This window comes from Pleurodeles waltl, chromosome 6, assembly GCF_031143425.1.
Source record: "Pleurodeles waltl isolate 20211129_DDA chromosome 6, aPleWal1.hap1.20221129, whole genome shotgun sequence".
NCBI classification, from domain to species: Eukaryota; Metazoa; Chordata; class Amphibia; order Caudata; family Salamandridae; genus Pleurodeles; species Pleurodeles waltl.
The window spans coordinates 337,593,750-337,619,136 of record NC_090445.1 but is presented as its reverse complement, the minus strand read 5'-3'; the positions used below and the strand labels follow the sequence as shown (position 1 = coordinate 337,619,136).

The 25,387-nt window shown below is 44.3% G+C and overlaps 1 protein-coding gene across 4 annotated transcripts in view; it reads right to left on the bottom strand.

The window, feature by feature from the left end:
* Nucleotides 1–25,387, bottom strand: part of ACIN1 (apoptotic chromatin condensation inducer 1) — a 729,433-nt gene that overhangs the window by 280,255 nt on the left and 423,791 nt on the right. For all 4 annotated transcript variants that reach the window (XM_069238220.1, XM_069238221.1, XM_069238222.1 and 1 more), the window contains exon 10: nucleotides 7,656–7,777. In XM_069238220.1, coding sequence (XP_069094321.1) covers nucleotides 7,656–7,777 — 122 coding nt within the window. The remainder of the gene's footprint in view (nucleotides 1–7,655; nucleotides 7,778–25,387) is intronic.

The window sequence follows — 25,387 nt, the reverse complement described above, 5'->3', positions numbered from 1 at the left end:
TCTCCTGTTGCGTTCATGAGAAGGAAACCCCTTTTGAGAACTCAAGTATATCCATATGTGCTTCTAAGACCCATATAGCCTTGGCAACAGATAGTTTCGATTCTGAAGCTTCTGAACCTGAGCTGATGAAAAAGGTTCAGAGTTTTTAGAATTGTGATATTTACTTTCTGCTTTGCGGGACGTTTGACAAGCTAATCGTCCCTGCGTGGGAAAACTCTTAACCTAAGCTGATGTAGATGAACTGCCACAAGGGCTGGGCATTTTGTAAAGACTCAAAGGGCTTAAGTAAGGCCAAATGGCTTCGACTGAAAATGCTGACAGTTGACCATTAACAATAGATACTTCTGGTGACAAACCTGGGCGGGTAAGTTATGAGATTTATCGTCTTATAAGACTATGGACGCCATATTATTGCCTTCATTGACAGACTGAGGAATATAGATTAGTGTTACAATTCTAAAACTTTTTTCCTTGATGAATTTGATGAGAATACTGCAAAATAGGGAATCACACTCCCAGTTTTTTCTTGATGAGGAAAACCCTTTGAATAAAGCTGTTGATTTCACTGAGCCTTTGTAAAAGAATGTATTGCTTTTTGCAAAACTTCCAGATGAAGATGATTTTCTTTCTTTGGTGGTTGAGGAAGGGCTCTTGAAGTAACCTCTCATGAATGGCCATACTGGATAATATCCAGCACACAGCAGTCTGAGATGATGTAGCAGCAGGCAGGAAAGGATGCCCGAATCTTCTCTCCTACCACTATGGAAGCAGAAGAGGGCAGGAAAGTCAAAGAGTCAAGTTCGGGGACACTGTCCTGGTGGAAGAGACACATCATTTTTTGTTGTCTATTTGACACATGATGTTGTTTTCCTTACTGGGAGTAAGACTTTCCCTGCAGGCAGTAACCTTGCCTGCCTCCAGTGGCAAGAGTTAAGTTTTGGAAACCACTTGTTTGCCCACACGACTGACTTATGTATTGTACATTTGCTGCTTGTGAATCTTGCCATAAAAGGCAGGGTCCGTGTTAATGACCCGTAGTGCCTCATCCACACATTTACCTAACAGATAGTCATGGTGAAAAGCCATGTCCACAACTCTAGGCTACTTTTTAAGCCTAAATGTTGTACAAACTAGTTATCAATACCACCTGAGAAGAGCTCTGTTGACATCTGGTGGAAGACATTGTTGCGTTACATCTAACGAGGTATCAGTAAAGGCTGAGGATGCAAGCTCTTCTTTCAAATAGCTCTTGTCTAGGCATGACAGTCTTCTAGCAATTTATCCACAAATAGTCTCTCATAGCATGATAATAATGCAGAGGAGTTACCGTTCCGTGTCAGTAGGCACAGCATAAAGAGCCAGAGGGTTTCTTGAGAGCCAGCGTGCTGCAGTCGAGATGACTAAACCCATTTTGATCAGATTCAAAAGAAAAGCAGGAAAGCTATTTGGGGCCTTGTATTTTTCCCTGCATATGCCACAGATTTTGATACCATGGCTGGATTCTTCATACAGGAGACAGCCTACTCCCACAAATGGTCCAAAATTGTGATGGACCAGATGGCTCGCCTTAAAATCAAACAGGAAGCTTGACTTTACATTTGTTTTGTTTGTTTGTGTGGCAATATTGAATCCTTGAACAGCTTTGTCCGTTGGGTTCTGGAACTTCGCAATGTCATTGGCTGGAGAATCATGCACAACGAGATCTGCTCAGCTTCTTCAGAAGAGACATACAATTCCCATTCAGGCATTTAATTATGTGGAGGTGCTGGATCACCTGACTCGTCACCTTGGTCATCCTCAGCATCATCGCCTTGAACTTGAGATCTCTTGCCTTCAAAATCTAGAGTTATTAGCAATATTTTGAGGACATTTATTCGATAGTCCAGGAATTTCAGGCTTAGGACTAAGAGTGATCAATTGAGAGGCCACTAACAGGCCAAGTGGAATGTGGTGGAGGCTGGGGAGCCAGCCTCTGTCTGTGACAGTAAAACTGGAGCAGCAAACATTAGTTGATATTTAATACATTGTTTATTCTCATTATGTTACCATTGTCTTGCTAATTACAGTAGAATTTTAACTCCACTGAATCTTTTTGATGGTTACTTGCTGTATCCAAGTCCTGATGCGTGCAAACTAGTGATCTATCATGCTGACTTCCATCATCTTCAGAGCAGAAAGCCTCAGTTATTATTCTTTTTCATCAATGGGCTCCTCGTCATCAAGGTACCTGGAGGCTCTGGTGTGATTCAAATTGGTGAATAACCAATTAGAACAGTATAGTAAGTGCTGTCGTTTTGATGGTGTCATCATCCTTATCAAAGAGGTTAGCATTGCAGGCCCTACCATCGACTGTGGCTTCGTCCCTGCAGATGCCACCATAGGAATTATCAGTGGTCATGCTGTCAACTAAAGTTTAGTTGACCGGGTTGTCGTTATTGACAGTTGGTCCATTGACAGGATCTTAGTAATCAACAAGGTCTTGCACGTCATCGACAGAGGTAGCAATCACGGAATATCCACTGCTAATTTTCCAGATCTTGGTTGTTGCAGAGGCGTGTCACCTGTACCAGATGTCTGATCATTTGTGAAAGAACCAGGGGGCACCTTACTGGTGATGGATGACACCTTTACAGAATCTTTAGTAGCATCAGAATCCAAATTAGCTTTTTAGATTGAGAAGCAGTCTCCTGGTGAACACTTTTGATATGATAACTACCAGATGAAGATGATTTTTGTTCCAAGAGAATTTGGCCTTCTCCATCCTGAAGGGATCCAGAATGTAATTCTTACTTTTGGAGCACTTATTTGCCGAGTGTTCACCTTTATGTAAATATTTTGCATGAGGGTTGTCTACAAATTCCTTCCTAGCACCACACGTGTCACAAAGGTTGAAAAGGCTTTCTTTTCAGAAGTCTCTAACATGGTTTTAAAAACAGAAGTCTCCAGGAACAGCCACCCCACCACACAAAGACGCACAAGACTCACTTAATGAAAAAGGGGTGAAAGATGCATCAAACAGAGATGATAAAAGTTGAAATTCTACTGGGAAATACTGGAGAAGAGCAGAGAGAATTCCTACATATTCACCAGATGTGCTATAGAAAATATCAGCAGCTGAGCTTCTGGGACAGAGCAGAGCTCTGTGTTTCTCCACCTGATAGGCCGAAGTTCAGGTCATAAAATAAAGCTGAGAGACTACATTTAGTCCATGGCTGTTTTAAATTTTCTCACGTGTATGTGTAAGCTACTGTATTAACATGTTTTTTACCAAGCATGCCTATCCCGATGTTGGAGAATATTTCAAGTATTTGATTTTATGAAAGATCCAGTACTTGAGTACATGTATGCTGGAAACAGTGATTGTGTAAGGGGCAGGAAAACAGTTGTTCTCCTTGAAGAGTGATAAAGGAGAAAGCAAAGAATACTGAGATGACGAGGAGATTGAATTACAAAAAGTAGTCAAATAAGCGATGTCAAAGGCAGTAGCAATAACATGGGTGAGCTTGTAGGAGTTGCGAAACAGTATTGCAACCCTCTCCATCCTTTCCTCTGGCGAATTTAGTATCCAAGGTAAAGCGGGGCTGGGTTTCTGTAGGCGCTATGACATTCCATTCCAGTTCAGTGATAAGATCATAGAGTTGTGTGGTGAACTTGGGTAAGAAAGCACAAGCAAGTTCAATAACATGCTTTTTACATACATAAAGATCGCCATACCTGAGTTTAGAGGACATGGAAAAAATAGCTGGGAGGAAGTTTAGGGAAATAAGTTTGTCCCTTGTATTGGTGATGTAGGGGAAAGGCTGCATTCATTACGTACAGCAAAATTCAGCATAGCCTGTGCATTCCTGCTGTAAATAGGAGCAGGCAAGCGTTTCTGTTGCTTGGCTGAGCTGTTGTTGCCATAAAATATGTACAGTCAGGTGGGGGGTGTAGGAGATCCTGTGAGTGCAAGTAAGAACAAAAAACAACTGCAAGATAAATAGAATACAGCAAGATGTATTCTTCCTGCTACAGAACTATCATTGTAGCAAAAAGTGCAGGGAAAATAAAGCAAATGAGTGAAGGAAATCACACTGCAAATAAAATTGTACAAAGTGCAGAACAAAATAAACAAAGGAGAACATTTAGGAAAGTCCCAAATATGAGGCAAATAAAACTGACCTAAAAGAACATATTGAAGCCAGGTTATGCTCACTGCTTACGTCTTCAAAAACAGCAAGATGATGGACAGAATGCCTTAATTAAACTCAGTCACTGGCAATCGCTCAGGGCCGCATCCCAATTCATAGGTTTTTTTGCTCACCATGCCACCTCACTTTGGACACAGCCATATGCAAATCAGTCTTGACACTGCACCTCATGGGAACAGTCCAGCTCGAACTGCCAGGCCAGATCCTCCTTCAAACGGAACACAGGCAACCTAGCACCAGTTTCCCCCTAGTTAGGGCTCTTCAGTCAGGTATAGCTTAGTTCCAGTGGCACAGCGAGCCTGGGGCCCACATCTGGGAATATCCGGCGCACGTAGGGCAGCATTTACAAAAACAAAAAGGTGATGGATGGAATGCTTGAATTAATCTCAGCCACTGGCAATCACTCTGGCTGCATCTCATCACTTTTTTTTGCTCCCCATATGCAAATCAGTCTTGGCTCTGCTCCTCATGGCTACGTCCTTCCTGAATCAGAACACATGCAACATAAGACCAGTTTCACCCTAGTTAGGGCTCTTTAGCTAGGCATAGCGTGGCTTCAGTGGCACAGTGAGCATGGGGCCCATGTCAAGACATATCGGGCACACTTCAGGGCCGCATCCCAATCCATTGTTTTTTTTGCTCATCATTCCATCTCAGTTTGTACCCAGCAATATGCAAATCAGTCTTGACCCTGCTCCTCATTGAGTCTGCGTAGGCACGCTGTGGTTGCAATAAAAGTCAACCTCTCAACCACATAAACATCAATGCTTTCAAATGAAATTTTAAAAATTATTGGGGAAAAATGGAATGAGAGTTGTGTTCCCTATTTTTTGTTTACAGTAAGTGACTCCCTTAGCCCCTTCTTCCCTTCATTTTCCTTGCATTTTCCAAAGCACTTAAATATTACCAACCTTCAGAAAAGTTACTCACTTATAATCCTATGTTTCTATTTTGGGTATCATCATACAGTTCATAAACACTAAGGGCCACATGTACTAGACTATTTGCACGTCGCAAACAGCGAATTTCGCTGTTTGCGACGTGCAAAAAGCACATCGCAATGCACAAACGCAGTTTTGCGATTCAGTAACCTGGTTACTGAATCGCAAAAAGGGTTTGCGACTCGCAATTAGGAAGGGGTGTTCCATTCCTAATTGCGACTCGCAGTGCAATGTAGGATTGTTTTGTGACCGCGAACGCGGTCGCAAACCAATCACAGTTTGCACCCATTTCAAATGGGTGCTAACACATTTGCAAAAGGGAAGGGGTCCCCATGGGACCCCTTCCCCGTTGTGAATGTCACTGTAAACATTTTTTGTTTTTGTAATGCATCTTGTTTTCCTTTAAGGAAAATGGGCTGCATTAAAAAAAAAAAAAAAAAAAAACTGATTTATTTAAAAGCAGTCACAGACATGGTGGTCTGCTCTCCGGAGCAGGCCACCATCCCTGTGAGGGCCGCCATTCACAAGGGGGTCGCAAATTTCGACCCACCTAATGATTATTCATGAGGTGGGCATTTGTGACCCCCTTGCGAATCAAAGTTGGTGTCAGGGACACCATCCTACATTCGGATTTGCGACTCGCAATTTGCGGGTCGCAAATCTGAAAGTTGCTACATGTGGCCCTAAAATCTTTCTGCCTATGTGAAGAACTGGAAACTCACCCGTATGCAGAGCTATTCTCTTCTTTATGAATAATTGAATAATTCTGAAAATCTTTTAGAACGATTTTCTTTTCTCTCAATTCATGGTTCAGCTCAATGGGGAAAAAAAATGTTTCCTTTTTTTTCTCAGCGAATTACAAAACTATTTGCATAGACAAAACAAAGTGAAATAAGTGTTTTTGTTTACAGTTCTTTGTTTCTTTCTCTCTCTAACTCATTTTCATTCGATGTGCACCTCAAAGGCCCTCGTTACGAGTTGGTCAGAATTTGGGGCCATATGTACTAACATTGGGAATTCCGATTTCCTAATTGTGATTCTCTCTCAATCGCAATTAGAAATTTGGTATTCTTAATATGAAACTCCTTTGAGTTTCGTTAGCAATTCCTAAAGGGTCGCAAATAGACCACCTCATGAATAATATTTAGGTAGGCCACAATTTGCGATCCATTAGGAATTGCAGCCATCACAGGGATAGTGGTCTGCAGGGCTCAGCAGACCACCATGTCTGTGATTGCTTTTTAATTAAGCACTCTTTTTTTTTTTTTTGTGCAGCCCGTTTTCCTTAAAGGGAAATGGGATGCATTTAAAAGGAAAACGTCTGCAGTTTCATTTTTTAAGAAGAGACGACCACTGCCTCTTCCTAAAAATATTCCTATTACATTCTGAAAGGGGAGACCCCATCCGCTTTGCGAATGGGTTATCACCAGTATGAAACTGGTGGTAAAATATGATTTTATTGCAACCGGAATTCAGTCACAAAACAGTAATACATACTATACTTATTTGGTATTTGAAAGGGATTCCCTAAACACGCCCCTTCCAAATACTAAATCGCAAAAGCAAAATGTGATTCATTAAGAAGTTGCTGAATCGCATTTTGCCTTTTGTACATTAGAAAAAGCATTTTCCAGTCACAAACTGCCCATATGCTTTGTACTTTTGGCCCTTGGTGAAGTGAAACAGAGGACTGGTATCCCTGCACCAAATTCAGTTATTTCTAGTTTACTACCCAGACTGAAGAATAGCTACTTCTAACCTGAAAAACGGTTTTTTTTTCATGTGCCTTTTGCCCCATTCTGAGGAGAAAACCGATGACATTTCTTGTCTGCTCTGAACATGCAGGAAATGTATGTATGTGTGTGTGTGTGTGTGTGTGTGGGGGTGCAAGTTGATTTAGGCCGGCTTTTATTCCGGAATTTTTTAGCTCTCCCCATGATGCTTTGGGGGCAGGGCTGCTGCCCGTAGTCGCTACAGCACTGAAGACAGGTTTGGTATGTCCACTAGTGCTTAATTTCACCCAGTGGTTGCAGGTGGGCCCTGCTGGCATACATTTTTGGGGACCAGCACTAATTTTTCTCAGCTTACTTTCATCTAAAGCAAGGCAAAGAACACCACAAAGGGGGAAATTATGAGTAAGACGGAAAAACGGTGACAAAAGGGAGATAGAAGAGATGAAAAAGAACATGAAAAAGGAGGTAAAACGGCAGCGAACGTCTGGCGATGAATTAAGAGGCATCTAGGGGAATTGACCTTGGTATTCGGCACCCCGACCTTCTGCGACCTGGCTGCAGGGTTTTGACCAAAACTCAAGTTATCTTTCCAGGTAAAATTACACGACTCCCAGTGAAGGCCTGAGTGGCTAAGGGATACGCAATGCACTCCTCTCTTTCACCGTTCTGCTCTATCCCATTCACAAATATCCCTAACTCGCTAACTTCTGCAAAGTGTCCCTTCTGCTTACACCAGATAATTCACTTCTACCTTCCTCACAGCCCCCAACTCGACTTTTTTAGTCACTTACGCTCGGGTATTCCTTGGTAAAATGTCTGGGTCTGCGGCTGGGGTGTGCTCGCGCTGCACTTCCGGTACCATGCCATCACATTCTTGCCCAGCCTCTTCAGATGACCCCTTAGCATGGTTCTCCTGTTCAAAGAGAAAACATAACAGGTCATATTACTAGAGGACCACTACTCCAATGCACAATGAAGGGGAATTACTGCCTCTTGCATACCCCACAAATTGTGTCTGCATCAACACAGGAACATACCGAAAAGATTAGAGCCACACTGCCACAGGGGAAATCCCCTTAAGTGATATAAGGATAGAAGCACAGAGCCCTTTCCCAAAACTGGGCATAAAACGATGCAAGGAGACCCAACCATTCTAAAAATTGGTCTTAGACCAACGAAGAGAGACAACAACTCTAAAATATGGACCTGCACTGCCACACGAGAACTTCCCCTACCCGAAATCACAGGATGGAGACTGACCCCAGAAGACTTCCATCATTTGACTCCAAAAATGGGAATAGGTGTGACACAATTAGAAGCACTCTCTCCTTTGGCCCCCAAAAATTAAATGGTAATTGTATATTGTATTTAAATAGCACTTAGTACCCCTAACGAGGTGTTGAAGCGCTTTACACGCTGCTCCAGAACACAAGATTAGAGGTTTGTAGTTAGAAAATTAGTAATTTTCTTTTCTTTTTGTATTTGTTATTTTAGTATTGTGCTCTTGATTTCTTGTGTGTTTAGTAGAGTTTAGGTATAGAATCATGGGACTGCATCTGAAAGGGGAATTAGTATGTTTTTTATTTATTTTTTCTAAATAGCGGTCATGTGAGCCTGTTAGCTGGGTGACATCGCTAAACAAGCATTGTAAAACGCATTAGGTTTCACCTACATGATTAATAATAAGCTGTTTTGTTGCTAGTCAGTGCGTTTATTCAAAAATATAGTGCAATTTTGGAGGTATCGCCTTGGTTTTCTTAAAATGAACCATTTTGACCTACTCCCTTGATAACAATGATTGGTAACAAGGAAGCTCATGGATGAAATCGTGGCCCAAATTTACTACACCGGGGGCCCAAGGCTTGTTCTGCCCAAGACAGACTCAGGACCTAGAGCCACTGGAATTATGCTGCAAAAGAGGGCCAAATTATGCAGCAGGATTGAGTAAAATATGCAGCGAGGATAAGGTATGCGACATAACTAAGCACATTTTGTAATAATATTACTTCATTATTTCGTCATTTTTAAACTTTGTTACACTGTCGGAGCATTGGTTGCACTTCATTAGTTCCAGTTTAATACCTAAATATAGCAATAAGCAACAGAAAGCCAACTAGTTCAGCTTTGCAAAGGGCCTTCTCTGCACGGCAACACGTGTCACTGCATCACTGCATTTTTAGTAACTGTTGAACCGTCTGGGCTAGAAACATTTTTTATATTTTGGTTAAAATATGCAAATCAAATGTGCCAAATCTATTTCTCTTTGTCAATGCATTTATTCATGGTGGACAGTAAGCTATTAACTGAATTAGTTACTAGAGTGTTTGTGATTTAGTGCCTGACTTAAAGATACTTTCCGCATTTGGAGCAAGGGGTTTCAGATCTTTGTGTACAAGGAAAGGAGCCCTTCAAACATATCCATCATCTATCCGTTCACCATCTATTCATAACACACTATATAAAGCTTATTGCTGTCCGAGCAGCCATGCAGTGAGTCAAAACACAAAATAGTTATTCCAGAAAATCTCTGTAGTGTGCCATATATAGTAGTTATGGCCTCCTGTAATGGTAATAATAACCCGTCCATTTGTGCACTATTTTACATATAAATTCTACATCCGAGCCTAAGGTCCATTATAGTAAAAGATTCAGGCACTCCCACCAGCGTAGCCCACAAGGACCAATTACAATGGAAAATGAAGCGGTGGGACGAGTGTTATTTACTTGCACTCAGGTTCAAAAACAGCCTTGCATTTACAAGATACAAATTTGTTAGCAGATGTAGCTCGTGTCAAAAGGAGAATGGCATATTGTATCTTAGATTATGCAACAAAAATAGGAATATTATTCCCTGTTTGCTTGCCAAATATAGGCTTGAGAGAAAGCTAAGAAGACGTGCCTCTTTTCTCGCTTGGCAGGGGGGGTTAGGGTGAAAATGCCAATGCCGAAAGCATCTTATTGCTCTCAGATACAAGGATATACACAGGCAGTGATCAGATTTTATTTTTAAATGAAGATATATTTTACAGCATTGCCACTGTGTCTTCAATGAAATAATCCAACATTTTTCAACTCATGAAGAATTTTGGGAGCAATCAAATCGTAAAATGTATGTGCAGATTAAGCTCAATACCAGATGGTGCCATTCTGTCTGTGCAGCAGCTTCCCGAATCCCCTTTATTAATGCCTGGATAGCCTCCCTTTATTGACTTTGTATTTTCTTGTGTGTTAGCCGAGCCCTCCTGACTTGGTAACGTTTCTAGAAATAATAGGGAGCAGAATGTGCAAAATAGAGGGCTTTAGGCACAAGGGTAGACCCTGTGAAAACGTACCAAAATGAGCCAAGCACTAAGGGCCAGATGTAGCAAAGTGTTTGCGCCTCGCAAACGGGGAAAATCGCCGTTTGCGAGGCGCAAAAGCCACTTTGCTATTCAGAAATGCATTTTGCGAGTCGGCTCCGACTCGCAAAATGCATTTCCGACTCGCAAATAGGAAGGGGTGTTCCCTTCCTATTTGCGACTCGCAGTGGGATGCAATTCCGTACGCGGTCGCAAATGGAGTCGCAGTTACCATCCACTTCAAGTGGATGGTAACCCACTCGCAAATTGGAAGGGGTCCCCATGGGACCCCTTCCACTTTGTGAATGGACCCAAAAATATTTTTTCAGGGCAGGGAGTGGTCCAAGGGACCACTCCCTGCCCTGAAAAAATACCGAAACTAAAGGTTTCGGGTTTTTTTTTAAGTGCAGCTCGTTTTCCTTTAAGGAAAACGGGCTGCACTTAAAAAAAAAAAACTGCTTTATTTAAAAAGCAGTCACGAACATGGAGGTCTGCTGACGTCAGCAGGCCTCCATGTTAGCGAGTGCCTATACTCGCAATGGGGCCGCAATTTGCGACCCACCTCATGAATATTGATGAGGTGGGTCATTGCGACCCCATTGCGAGTCGCAGTCGGTGTCTGAGACACCGTACTGCATAGCAATTTGCGACTTGCAAATTGCCAAGTTGCTACATCTGGCCCTAAGTTTTGAATTTCGTTTTTTCCCCAAAATGCAGCAACGTTTAAATGTCATGTACAAACATAAAAATACACATTTTGTCCGACAGCCAGTTAGTCCATATTGTGATACTGCGGTCCAAAAATGTCAAGTGTAATTAATAACATAATCCGATCTTTGGCAAAGGTGTCCTTCCAAATGGATTGACAGTTCATAGTATATTTGTCTTCTTGGCATGGTCACAGCCCTTCTTGAAATTCCTGAAGACAAGAGATCTGGTGGAAACAATGGAGGCGGCGGGAGGGGAATGCTTCAATCTCCAGGCAAATGGAAGCGAGGCAAACCACAGCAACAGCTATTTTTCACAAATGGAGACAGCTGCCCTGCTGAGCTGTAAACTAAGCAGCCATGCACCCCCGCACTCTTCGGGAGCCGAGAGGAGGGAAGACAGCCTCACTCTGGGAGCCCCAGCCTCTCCCACATAGAGGAGTGAGACTGGGACAGGGGAAAGTATTCAAGCCTTATGCGGGTTGTATATATAGTTTATATATTTTTATTTAGTTATATTCTGTCCTTGATTTATGTATGATCATTGTATAGTAATGGATTAGAGTATATCTATATATCGACTCTACTGACAAACCACACTTATATTAGCAATTATGGTAAATGGGACTATTATAACGTTTTCCCTCTTTCCCGTTGTCCTGTTTCTAGGAGACTGAATACAACCGTATTTAAATGTGAATGATTGGCTGTGTAATGCACGTGATCAAGGCTGGAGGGACAGCTGAAACGAGCTGTGTTTCGGATTAAAGCCCGCTTTCCATACTCTATTTCCTGGATGTCCTGAGTGTGCGTATTTACCTATTTGTTTTTGTTATCTGGATTCTAACCGACTCGCTCTGCTGGTTTGCGCCCCACCCCTCGCGGGCCACCCGAGCTCCGAATGAGCACTTTGTTTGGCCGGATATATATATAGATAGATAGATAGCAAGACCTCCTTCCCTGACAGAACTATAGTGGGCAGGAGTGTAAGGGCCCAGATCGCCACCCCATGAGGTGTGAGCTGGTCAGTGGGTGTTGGCAAAGAAAAAGGATGTGGCCAGTGGCTGGATCTATACGAGTCCTTCTCTGTCTCACATTTGCAGCTGTTCCTCATGAGTCATGACTCTCTGCAACTATGCTGGTCTCAATGTCACTTTGGATTTTAAGTCTGTTATGAGGCAGGCAGGGTAGACTCTCAAAGTTGAACTGAAGTGCCTGAGCATTTAAGTTCGGGTCTGACTTCTTGAGGCTTTCCCATTGTGGAGCTGGGCTTTCAGGCCAACAAAGCTCAAGTATGACACCAACTGTTCATTGAAGTCAGCAGAGGATTCCTAAGCAGGACTCCACTGCTCATGGATCTCCCCAATACAAGAAGGTCCTCCCATTGCCATCAGAATTAGGGCATTTTCAGTCAAAATTACACCGGAAACTATGCAAAAAGCATGTGTGGGGGGGAGTAACCATGTCAAAAGAGCCACTTTCCTACACCCTTCAATGTGACTTCTCCTTTGAAGCTCCCTTTTTGGGCCGACACCCATGTGGCTTTTTGCAGGAGGGAGGTGAGACTTCCTTCCAGAGTAGGTCCCTATTGTATCTTTTCCTGGGAGTTAGTTTCACGTCTCCCCAGGAGGGAAGAAGACTGTCTCAATGATAGGACCCCTTGTGTAAACAGTATTGCCAGAAGGAGGAAAAGGCAACAAAGTGACAACTTGGCTAACGTTACACACTGCAACCTGTTATGTTAATTTTGACCTGATAATCAAGTTGGGCTTAATGTAATGAGTTTGATACTTTGCAGGACCCACTCTGGTTCTATTGTTCCAGAGTTACCGAAGCTGAGGGGATCAGTGTGTAATTCAACACTCACCAATTGGGCGGCCATGCTTTTCCACAGTAAAAAACAACAGTACTGTGTATTTACTATCAAAACATGTAAAATTACATGTTCTGCACTGTGGGCTATATGGCATACCACCTTGGGACTGGATATGCCTGCCACAGGGGTGACTCACACACATACCAGATGGAAGTCTGGCTTTGCTGTTGCTTTAAATGGCAATGTTGGGCCAGCAGCTAAAACAGCTCTTCCAGCCTGCAAAGGACAGGCTGGTAGTCTCATTTTACTTCTGTTTACACACCCTGGGATGACCCTCTAACTTACATGTGTAGGAAGGTAGCCTCTTTCTAGCCTTGTTACCCCCACTTTTGGCCTGTTTGTGAGGATATGTCAGGGTGTTTTTACTGTCTTACTGGGATCCTGCTAGCCAGGGCCCAGTGCTCATAGTGAAAACCCTATGTTGTCAGTGTGTTTGATATGTGTCACTGAGATCCTGCTAGCCAGGACCCCAGTGCTAATACGTTTGTGGCCTATATGTGTTCCCTGTGTGGTGCCTAACTGTATCACTGAGACTCTGCTAACCAGGAACCTCAGTGTTTATGCTCTCTCTGCTTTTAAAATTGTCACTGCAGGCTAGTGACTAATTTTACCAATTCTGATTGGCACACTGGAACACCCTTATAATTCCCTTGTATATGGTACCTAGGTACCCAGGGTATTGGGGTTCCAGGAGATCCCTATCGGCTGCAGCATTTCTTTTGCCACCCATAGGGAGCTCAGACAATTCTTACACAGGACTGGCACTGCAGCCTAAGTGAAATAACATCCACGTTATTTCACAGCCATTTTCACTGCACATAAGTAACTTATAAGTCACCTATATGTCTAACCCTCAATGGTTTAAGGTTGGGTGCCAAGTTACTTAGTGTGTGGGCACCCTGGCACTAGCCAAGGTGCCCCCACATTGGTCAGGGCAAATTCCCCGGACTTTGTGAGTACGGGGACACCATTACACACGTGGACTACACATAGGTCACTACCTATGTGTAGCGTCACAATGGTAACTCCGAACATGGCCATGTAACATGTCTAGGATCATGGAATTGTCCCCCCAATACCATTCTGGTATTCCATGATCCCCTGGGTCTCTAGCACAGAACCCAGGTACTGCCAAACTGCCTTTCCGGGGTTTCCACTGCAGCTGCTGCCAACCCCTCAGACAGGTTTCTGCCCCCCTGGGGCCTGGGCAGCCCAGTCCCAGGAAGGCAGAACAAAGGATTTTCCTCTGAGAGAGGGTGTTACACCCTTTCCCTTTGGAAATAGGTGTGAAGGGCTGGGGAGGAGTAGCCTCCCCCAGCCTCTGGAAATGCTTTGATGGGCACAGATGGTGCCCATCTCTGCATAAGCCAGTCTACACCGGTTCAGGGATCACCCAGCCCTGCTCTGGCGTGAAACTGGACAAAGGAAAGGGGAGTGACCTCTCCCCTGACCAGTACCTCCCAGGGAAGGTGCCCAGAGCTCCTCCAGTGTGTCCCAGACCTCTGCCATCTTGGATTCAGAGGTGTTGGGGCACAATGGACTGCTCTGAGTGGCCAGTGCCAGCAGGTGACGTCAGGGACCCCTCCTGATAGGTGCTTACCTCTTTCAGTAGCCAAGCCTCCTTTCTTAGTAGCCAAACCTCCTTTTCTGGCTATTTAGGGTCTCTCCTCTGGGCTATTCCTCAGATAATGAATGCAAGAGCTCACCAGAGTTCCTCTGTACTTCCCTCTTCGACTTCTGCCAAGGATCGACCGCTGACTGCTCCAGGACGCCTGCAAAACCGCAACAAAGTAGCAAGACGACTACCAGCAACATTGTAGCGCCTCATCCTGCCGGCTTTCTCAACTGTTTTCTGGTGGTGCATGCTCTGAGGACTGTCTGCCTTCACCCTGCACTGGAAGCCAAGAAGAAATCTCCTGTGGGTCGACGGAATCTTCCCCCTGCTAATGCAGGCACCAAACTTCTGCATCACCGGCCCTCTGGCTTCCCTCTCATCCTGACGAGCGTGGTCCCTGGAACACAGGAGCTGGGTCCAAGTGTCTCCCACAGTCCAGTGGCCCTTCTGTCCCTTGCCTCCCCAAGCCAGACAGTAATCCTGTGTACTGCGTGATCTGGAGCTGCTCCGGCTTCTGTGCACTTTTCCAAGGATTCCTTTGTGCACAGCCTAGCCTGGGTCCCCAGCACTCCGTCCTGCATTGCCCAACTCGCTGAGTTGAAATCTGACGTCGTGGGACCCTCCTTTGTGACTCTGAGTCGACCGCTGTCCTCAGATCTTCCAAGTGCCTGCTCCGGTACTTCTGCCGGTGCTGCCTGCTTCTGTGGGGGCTCTCTGAGTTGCTGAGCATCCCCTCTGTCTCCTCCTCCAAGGGGCAACCTCCTGGTCCCCAGCAGCACCCAAAATCCTTAACCGCGACTCTTGCAGCTAGCAAGGCTTGTTTGCGGTATTTCTGCCTGGAAACACTTCTGCAACATCCACCACGCATGGGACATCTTCCATCCGAAGGAGAAGTTCCTAGCCCTTTTCGTTGTTGCAGAATCTTCGGCTTCTTCCACCCGGAGGCAGCACCTTTGCACCTTCATCTGGGGTTTTGTGGGCTCCTGCCCCCCCACCCGGACACTTTCGTGACTCTTGGACTTGGTCCTCTTCCTTTACAGGTCCTCAGGTCCAGGAATCCGTCTTCAGTGTTTTGCTGGTGCTTGTGGTTCTTGTAGAATCCCCTATCACGACTACTGTGTCTTTCTGGGGTAGTAGGGTAACTTTACTCCAACTTTTCAGGGTCTTGGGGTGGGGTATTTTGGACACCCTTACTGTTTTCTCACAGTCCTAGCGACCCTCTACAACTTCCCATAGGCCTGGGGTGCATTCGTGATTCACATTCCACTTTTGGAGTATATGGTTTGTGTTGCCCCTAGGCCTATGCCTACCTATTGCATCATATTGTGATTCTACATTGTTTGCACTACTTTTCTTACTGTTACTTACCTGTTTTGGGTTTGTGTACATATAATTTGTGTATATTACTTACCTCCTAAGTGAGGGTATCCTCTGAGATACTTTTGGCATATTGTCTCTAAAATAAAGTACCTTTATTTTTAGTAACTCTAAGTATTGTGTTTTCTTTTGATATTGTGCTATATGATATAAGTGGTATAGTAGGAGCTTTGCATGTCACCTAGTTCAGCCTAAGCTGCTTTGCCATAGATACCTTCTATCAGCCTAAGCTGCTAGAAACACCTCTATTCTACTAATAAGGGATAACTGGACCTGGCACAGGGTGTAAGTACCACAAGGTACCCACTATAAGCCAGGCCAGCCTCCTACAACATGCACTGGGTACCCTTTACTAGGGTCTTACATGCAAGTTAGCCTACCCAACTTGAGGGTGACCATATAAAAAGAGTCATATCCTTACAACAGTCTCAAGAACAACAAAGAACGACCACCTCTGACATAACAATTCCATCTTCATTCACATGAAGAGAGGGACAATGCCTGATTTCAGCCATCTAGAGGCATGGCCACAAAAAACAGTGCTTCTGCATTATGCCAACTGCAAATGATAACCTGACAATGATATGAGTGGCTTTCCAACTGCGGGAAACCAACCTCTCAAGCCCCTCACACAGAGGAGGGAAATAGACAAGCAGACAGAAACTAACCAAAAGGACAGAAGCACAAGCAGTGGCAAGAGCTTTCCGCAACAATGAAGAAGCATCAAACAAGGACTGAATGTGCACAATACTTGAAGAATAAAACTGAACAGGAGCATCCAGACACCAGAAGTTCTAGGACACAGTCACAAAAGACCCCAAAGAAGTAATGGATCATCAACAAAAGGGAAAGATGCAGGAAAAGGACACTAGACAGCCTTCCTTAGATGGCAGCAAACAACCACACCCACTCCTGGTGGGAATACTCCAACATATAACAGGACAAAGTCTGAGTGGTAAACACAAACATAAGGTGTAGCTGCTCAAGTCCTGCAACATCAATCTTCAGAAGCAGTCCAAGAAGATGGACGCCCAACGACAAGAGGACCAACCTAGAAGACTGCCCCAGTACACGCACAGAGTAAGAAGGCAATCAGCTGTCGACTTCTGGTGCAGAGCTGACCTCTAGCGAAGTCCCTCAACATGCAGGTAAGTTTTGGCGGTGGTGGTGGTGTTCTTGCTGAATACAGGCAAGCCTTGGTGCTTGCAACTGGTGTTGGTACTCCAGGTATTGTTGTAGGGGGGCTCCGGGCAGGCTCAGGGTCTCAGAGGCAGGATCCGATGGTCAGCAAAATGGAGAACCGGAGAGTTGCGTTTGGTGCCTGCAGGTGCAGGGAAGTGGTTCCTCCACTCCAAAGGAGATGCTGGCTGGTTGGCAAAGCGCTGGCAGGCCTCCAAGGCTTTTGGAGGATGCACAGCTGCAGGATGAGTCCAGTCTTTGCAACTAACGCGGCATTAGCAGTTAGGCATGGTTTGGCACCAAAGTCCACAGCTAGTCCACAGTGCTTGCGCTGGTCAGCTCTTCATTGTCCTCCTTCTTCTTGTAGTCAGACAAATCTAAGTTCCTGGTGCCAAGGGGCCAGCTAAATACTCAATTTGGGGCATTTAGGTAAGTGTAGGGCATTAGTCAATGGGCTACTCACCCTTGGGGTGACTACACCCCCTATATGACCACTTTCTGTGGGTAGGAGGCATAACCCTGTTCCACAGTTCTTAGTTCCACAAAAACAAAATGGTGGAACCCTTCCTCCATGGAGCACATCTGGTTAGCCTGATAAGCCTGGTAGTGTAACGCACCTACTTACATAGCTAATTGTCCACCTGTCCTGGTACTAAATGGGTATCAGAGCAGGGGGTGACATCTCCCAGGTCTAGGGGAAGCCGAGGTCACATATCAAAGGCAGCAGTGACTTTGAGGCCTCTAGCTTTGGTATGCAGATTCACTACCCATCCTGCTTGAGGACATGTGAACACCTTCCTCTAGAGCAGGCACTGTTTCTGGGCTCAGAGTGTGAGCTCTCACCTCCAGTGGGTCAGAAATTCGTCTGTGGTGGCAGGCTGGGTGATACCAGTCAGCCAACACACTAGAGGACTAGCAGGTTTTCAGGGGGTACCTCTAAGGTGCCCTCTGGGTGCATGTCAATATAAATCTAATACTGGCATCAGTATAGATTTATTGAGACAAGGTCTTTGATACCCAACACCATTATTTTCCATGCAGCCATAATGTAGCTGGGGCACTTGTGATGACCGTGTCCTTAAGATGGTTGCCCGGCCACTTGCAGTATCTAGTAATGGCACTAGACACTACAGCGGCACATCTGCTCATGCAGATGTTACCCCACATAAAATATAATGCACCCTGCCTTAGGGCTTCAAGGTTTCCCATAGGGGTGACTTACATATAATATATGCGCTGACTTTGGCATGGCACGCAGTGAGTGTGCCATGTTGTGTTTTCACTCATGGTTTGCACCATGACATGCAGCGTGCAGTTTGTATGGGGTCACTTAGGATGGCATAATACATGCTGCAGCCCTTAGAGACTCTCTTTGGTACTCATGCTCTACGTACCAGGAGAACCACCTACTAAGGACTTACGGGGATGCCAAAGTGTATGCCAATTATGTGACAATTAGACCATCCTACCTTGGTTTTAGGGAAAGAGCACTGGCACTCGGTCCTGGTGAGCAGGGACCCAGTGCGCATCAGTCGCAAAAATATCAGTACCAGTGGCAAAAAGTGGAGGTGACCATGACAAAAAGGGGCACTTTCCTACAGGGATGGTTAAGGTATACAACCTTTAGTGATACTGCTTCATCTGGTGAGAAGATATTGAAATATCTAATTAGGTGAACAATCCATAAAGCTAAAGAAGTATAAACTTGCTTGTCCTAACTTATGAGAATCATAGTAAGATTGCCTAGAATGAAATGAGCTCTTGCCACGGAAGATCTTTCTATACAGGACCGGTGTTTACAACAGATCTGTGAGAGTTGAATGTGTCTTTCAGTGGTCAGCAATACCTGGTTAATGGACAGAATGCTGCAGTTTCCACATTAGGGCTTTTGCTTTAAATTTCAACAGGGCCGAATGTATAAATGTCTTTCATTTAACACCTCTGATGTTGGTTTTGACTTTGTGAAGTATAAAAACCTATGTATTTCAGAACACACAACATACGAATGTCTTACACATGCAAGGTGAATTTATAGAGGAGTAATATTTTATTCACCAGTTTATATACTTCTGCTGTGAAATAATGACTAGACAGATATACACCTAATATCAGTGATTATGTACCATTCCTTGATTTGGGCAGCAAAGTAAGTACTTAACCCCTTTAATGCGGGCGCCAGCCAGTGGCCGACGCCCGCACTACCTCCCTGGTGCGGGTCACGACCAGTGGCCGACACCAGAGAGGATTTTTTTTAACCCCTGGGAGACACGGAAGAGCTTCGGTGTCTCACCCCCCACCCGCCCCTTTGTGACGTCAGCGCGCCGCGAGCCCCTTTGGGGCCATATTTTTTCCATTTCAATTTTGGGGCCCCCTGGGGGGCGCAATCACGCCAGACCAGGGGCTAATTTTGAAAAACAAAAAATTATGAAATTGACAGGGGGTCGCCCATAGGCAGGGCGACCCCTTGTGGGGGATTTTTTTTAAAATAGTTGTAGGGTTTCCCTGGGGGCCATTTTGGCCCCAAGGAAACCCTACAACTACCAAATAAAAAAATATATATATCAATCCATGTAGATAGATATGCTTATCTACATGGATATATCTATAGATAGATCTATATATATCTATCTAAAGATATGTCCATGTAGATAGATGTGTTTATATAGATATATATATATATATATCACTTTTGTCAGTGCATGTGTGTTTTCCCTGGGGGCTGCAATCGGACCCCAGGAAAACCAGACCCACATATAAAAGTGATCTATATATATATATATCTTATATATATATACGGGTAGTAAGGGTGAGGATTTAGCCGCACTCTAAGGAGAATGTACAGTAATGTAGAATATTTGAGGAACAGAGTATGGTGCAAGTGATCAAAGTGCCCTACTAACCATGGACACAGGCACTGTGTAAAACTTTACACAAGTAATAGTAAACAAAGACAGATCACAGCACACAATACGCAATAGTAAAACAGAAAAGTCATAACATTTCGTAATGTTAGGTTAAGTAAAAGTAGATGAAGAAACCAGGCACATCAGTATTCGAATCTTGTCTTGTGAAGTGAGTTGTGGGCGAAGTTGTATTCAATAAGCAAAAAGCATCATTCCAAACACAGCCAACACGTGTTTCGTCACACTGGTGACTTTTTCAAGGCTAATCTGACGTATTGGTAACAACAAAGTAAGTCTAAAAGATCTCAGGAGTAGTAGTACAGTCCAAATATCTGAATTGTCTGTAACAATTTAGTGCTGGTATTATTGTGCCATACTGGAAAAAGGCGTCCAAATTAAGTGTCATCTACCTTTACTTAACCTAACATTACGAAATGTTATGACTTTTCTGTTTTACTATTGCGTATTGTGTGCTGTGATCTGTCTTTGTTTAATATATATATATATATGTATATATATATATATATATGTATTTGCCACCAGTTGTCTTGCAGTTGCAGCTTGCGTCTTCAAAGCAGTGCACATACTTCAACTGACGCATTTCAACTGTAGCTTTTAGGCAGCAATAAAGAAGTCAAGTAAGTCTTGTGATTATGTTTCTGCTACAAAAGGATCAGACTTTTGTCTAGTGGCAGTTTTAGTGCCATAAAGAAGCGCAAAAGGTTTATATGACTACTGCAAAGAGCAAATCTGTATTTAAAGTAAATAGCTGAGTACGTTAGTAAAGTCAGCCACTACCTGCGCTATAATACAAATGAAATGTATGTGCGGGTGGGGGGTGGCTATGGAGAGATGAAGAGCACGTTTGCTGGGTGGTAATGAGGGAATCCGAGGAGGAGGACATGGGAGTGGGAGCACCAATAATGATTGTTGGACTAGGTGCAGGAGGTGCTAAAGACTGTGACGAATGGTATGTGACAAGGTGTTTGAGTGTCTTGAAAGAACGTGCTGATTGAGGGAAGAAGCCCAGGTAAGGTGGCCTCTACTTTTGCACATATCACACACACACACCAGCAATTTTGAGACTGTCTATGTAGGCTAGTGTTTTAGAGCAACAGTTTAGCCAATAGCAGAGATGGCATCTTGATGGATGACTGCTGCTGACGTCACTCTGGTTATAGAGGACAGCTCTGACATAGGATCAGAGACTGAGACAGCAGATACTGAGACAGCATCTGAGGGATAGGACAATGGCGCAGACCCTGGGAGTGATTTTTCAGTTGGAGGAGTGCCATTGGATAACTCCTTCCAGTAAATTGTGAGGGAGGTGATGAGGGCAGTCCTGTTGTCCCTTCGCAAGCACAGTCTGTGCAACAGGACAATAGTGGGTTAGCCCAACCCAGAGAGCAGGTGAATGCGGGGGCAAGCACAGAGAGGGTGCTCTCTTGGGAGCTCCCCAATTTAGTTCAGCCCCGAATTCCACTGCCCAAATTGTATTGTGGAGACATCAAAATTATCTATCACAAAACAAACTGGTTTTGTAAGGCAGGCACCTGTGTTTTTGGTCCTGGGTTCGGCGGCTATATAGGGAAACATACTAAACCCAAACATTTCTGGAAACTAGACATCTGGGGGAGTCCACAGAGGTGTGACTTGTGTGGATTCCCCAAAGTTTTCTTACCCAGAATACCCTGCAAATCTGAAATGTTGAATAAAAACTCTATTTTTCTTGCATTTCTGTCACACAAACTACAGGAATATGCTGTGATCCACAAAATTCCTAACACCCAGTGATTCCTCACCTGTCCTGATAAAAACACTACCCCACTTGAGTGCCTATACCTAGTGCCTGCGTAAGGAATGGATCACCCCAGGGTCAACAGTTGCCTCATGTAAGTACCAACATTGACCGTTGTGTGATCTATTCCTGTCGCGGGCACTAGGCCTACCCACACAAGTGAGGTACCATTTTTATCGGGAGACTTGGGGGAATGCTGGGTGGAAGGACATTTGTGGCTCCTCTCAGATTCCAGAACTTTCTGTCACCGAAATGTGAGGAAAAAGTGTTTTTTTGGACACATTTTGAGGTTTCCAAAGGATTCTGGGTAACAGAACCTGATCAGAGCCCCCCAAGTCACCCCATCTTGGATTCCCTTAGGTGTCTAGTTTTCAAAACTGTGCAGGTTTGGTAGGTTTCCCTAGGTGCCTGCTGAGCTAGAGGCCAAAATCCACAGCTAGGCACTTTGCAAAAAACAGCTCTGTTTTCTTTGTCAAAATGTGATGTGTCCATGTTGTGTTTTGGGGCATTTCCTGTCGCGGGCACTAGGACTACCCCTACAAGTGAGGTATCATTTTTATCGGGAGACTTGGGGGAACGCTGAGTGGAAGGAAATTTGTGGCTCCTCTCAGATTCCAGAACTTTCTGTCACCGAAATGTGAGGAAAAAGTGTTTTTTTTGGCCACATTTTGAGGTTTGCAAAGGATTCTGGATAACCGAACCTGATCAGAGCCCCACAAGTTACCCCATCTTGGATTCCCCTAGGTGTCTAGTTTTCAAAACTGTGCAGGTTTGCAAGGTTTCCCTAGGTGCCTGCTGAGCTACAGGCCAAAATCCACAGCTAGGCACTTTGCAAAAAACAGCTCTGTTTTCTTTGTCAAAATGTGATGTGTCCACGTTGTGTTTTGGGGCATTTCCTGTCGCAGGCACTAGGCCTACCCCCACAAGTGAGGTATCATTTTTATTGGGAGACTTGGGGGAACGCTGGGTGGAAGGAAATTTGTGGCTCCTCTCAGATTCCAGAACTTTCTGTCACCGAAATGTGAGGAAAAAGTGTTTTTTTGGCCACATTTTGAGGTTTGCAAAGGATTCTGGGTAACGGAACCTGATCAGAGTCCCACAAGTCACCCCATCTTGGATTCCCCTAGGTCAGTGGTTCCCAACCTGTGGTCCGGGGACCCCTGGGGGTCCGCAAAGCCTCCTCAGGGGGTCCGCGACTGCTTAGAAAATTAAATAATATTAATAGATTAGGTCCCCAGCTTTCAGTAATGACTTATTGGGGGGGTCCCTGAATTCAAATAATGATACAGTGGGGGTCCCCGGGTCCCAGTAATGATAAAGTGGGGGTCCACAGAAGTGAAAAGGTTGGAAACTACTGCCCTAGGTGTCTAGTTTTCAGAGCTGTGCAGGTTTGCTAGGTTTCCCTAGGTGCCTGCTGAGCTAGAGGCCAAAATCCACAGCTAAGCACTTTGCAAAAAACACCTCTGTTTTCTTTGTCAAACTGTGATGTGTCCACGTTGTGTTTTGGGGCATTTCCTGTCACGGGGACTAGGCCTACCCCCACAAGTGAGGTATCATTTTTATCGGGAGACTTGGGGGGAATGCTGGGTGGAAGGAAATTTGTGGCTCCGCTCAGATGCCAGAACTTTCTGTCACCGAAATGTGAGGAAAAAGTGTTTTTTGGCCACATTTTGAGGTTTGCAAAGGATTCTGGGTAACAGAACCTGATCAGAGCTCCACAAGTCAGCCCATCCTGGATTCCCCTAGGTGTCTAGTTTAAAAAAATTTGCAGGTTTTGTAGGTTTCCCTAGGTGCCGGCTGAGCTAGAGGCCAAAATCTACAGCTAGGCACTTTGCAAAAAACACGTCAGATTTCAATGTAAAGATGTGATGTGTCCATGTTGCCTTTCCTGTCACGTGCATTAGGCCTACCCACGCAAGTGAGGTACCATTTTTATCAGGAGACTTTGGGGAACACAGAATAGCACAACAAGTGTTATTGCCCCTTGTATTTCTCTACATTTTTTCCTTCCAAATGTAAGGTAGTGTGTAAAAAAGACGTCTATTTGAGAAATGGCCTGAAATTCACATGCTAGTATGGGCATCCCAGAATTCAGAGATGGGCAAATAACCGCTGCTGCTCAATACCTTATCTTATGCCCATTTTGGAAATACAAAGGTTTTCTTGATACCTATTTTTCACTCTTTATATTTCAGCAAATGAATTGCAGGTTACCCGGCATAGAATGAAAACCCATTGCAAGGTGCAGCTCATTTTTTGGCTCTGGGTACCTAGGGTTCTTGATGAACCTACAAGCCATATATATCCCTGCAACCAGAAGAGTCCAGCACACGTAACGGTATATTGCTTTAAAAAATCTGACATTGCAGGAAAAAGTTACAGAGTAAAACGCTGAGAAAAATGGCTGTTTTTTTCAGCTCAATTTCAATATTGGTTTTTTTCAGCTGTTATTTCTTGTAGGAAAACCTTGTAGGATCTACACAAATGACCCTTTGCTGAATTCAGAATTTTGTCTACTTTTCAGAAATGGTATTGGTTTCACACCCATTCCTGTCACTAACTGGAAGGAGGCTGAAAGCACCAAAAATAGTAAAAATGGGGTATGTCGCAGTAAAATGCCAAAATTGTGTTGAAAGATGTGGTTTTCTGATTCAAGTCTGCCTGTTCCTGAAAGCTGGGAAGATGGTGATTTTAGCACCACAAACCTTTTGTTGATGCCATTTTCAGGGGAAAAAACACAAGCCTTCTTCGGCAGCCCTTTTTTCCCGTGTTTTTGAAAAAAACAAAATTTTCGGTGTATTTTGGCTAATTTCTTGGTCTCCTCCAGGGGAACCCAGAAACTCTGGGTACCTTTAGAATCCCTAGGATGTTGGAAAAAAAGGGCGCAAATTTGGCATGGATAGCTTATGTGGACAAAAAGTTATGAAGGCCTAAGCGTGAACTACCCCAAATAGCCAAAAAAGGGCTCAGCACTGGGGGGTGTAGGGAAGGCCCTGCAGCTAAGAGGTTAATGGAGGACTATTGACATTTGATTCCCAGCGAATATTGCTGTTAGGTGTGAATGTGCTTTGTTTCAGATGTACATCTTGGATCTTGGGCCTTGGACCTAGCTTCAATGGCCAAAGAGAGCTCTCCCAGTCCACTCAACAGTGGGCGTAGGGATTTATTTTTTGCTTATCGACAAACATGCCTAGACAACACCCTATTTGCCTTCCCTCATCTCTAAGCACTCTGCTCTTATTATGCTCAATCAGTCTTTTTGTTGCCCTTTATTTTTCGGGTATTTTCCTTTTCATAAGCGGTTTCTTTCGTATTCCTTTTCTTTGTTGCTATCTTTTGTATCCCTTACTTTGGAAGCGAATATTATTTCTTTAGTATACTATGCGCACCATTCATTTATGACCACCCATTAGCCCTCTGTCTAGATTGTGGCTTATTTGCTGCTGTCCTTCTTCTTCTCAATCTTTGCCCACCAGCAGTCCAATATGGCCACCTCCTTCACTTATGCAAACTAGCCAACTGACAGTACTGCGTGCACACGCTCAAATGTTGACCGTCTCAACTTGGAGAACAACAGGTGAAGAAGACTGTTACATCGCTAATGTTTCTAGCCTCATTTTCTTTACAACCTGCCCACAGCTCAGGAGGCATACCAGGTGCCATTGCTTGAGAATGGTAAGAGGGTCCTTATTCAAGTTGTGTTATAAGACGTAAGTGAGCACAGCCAGAC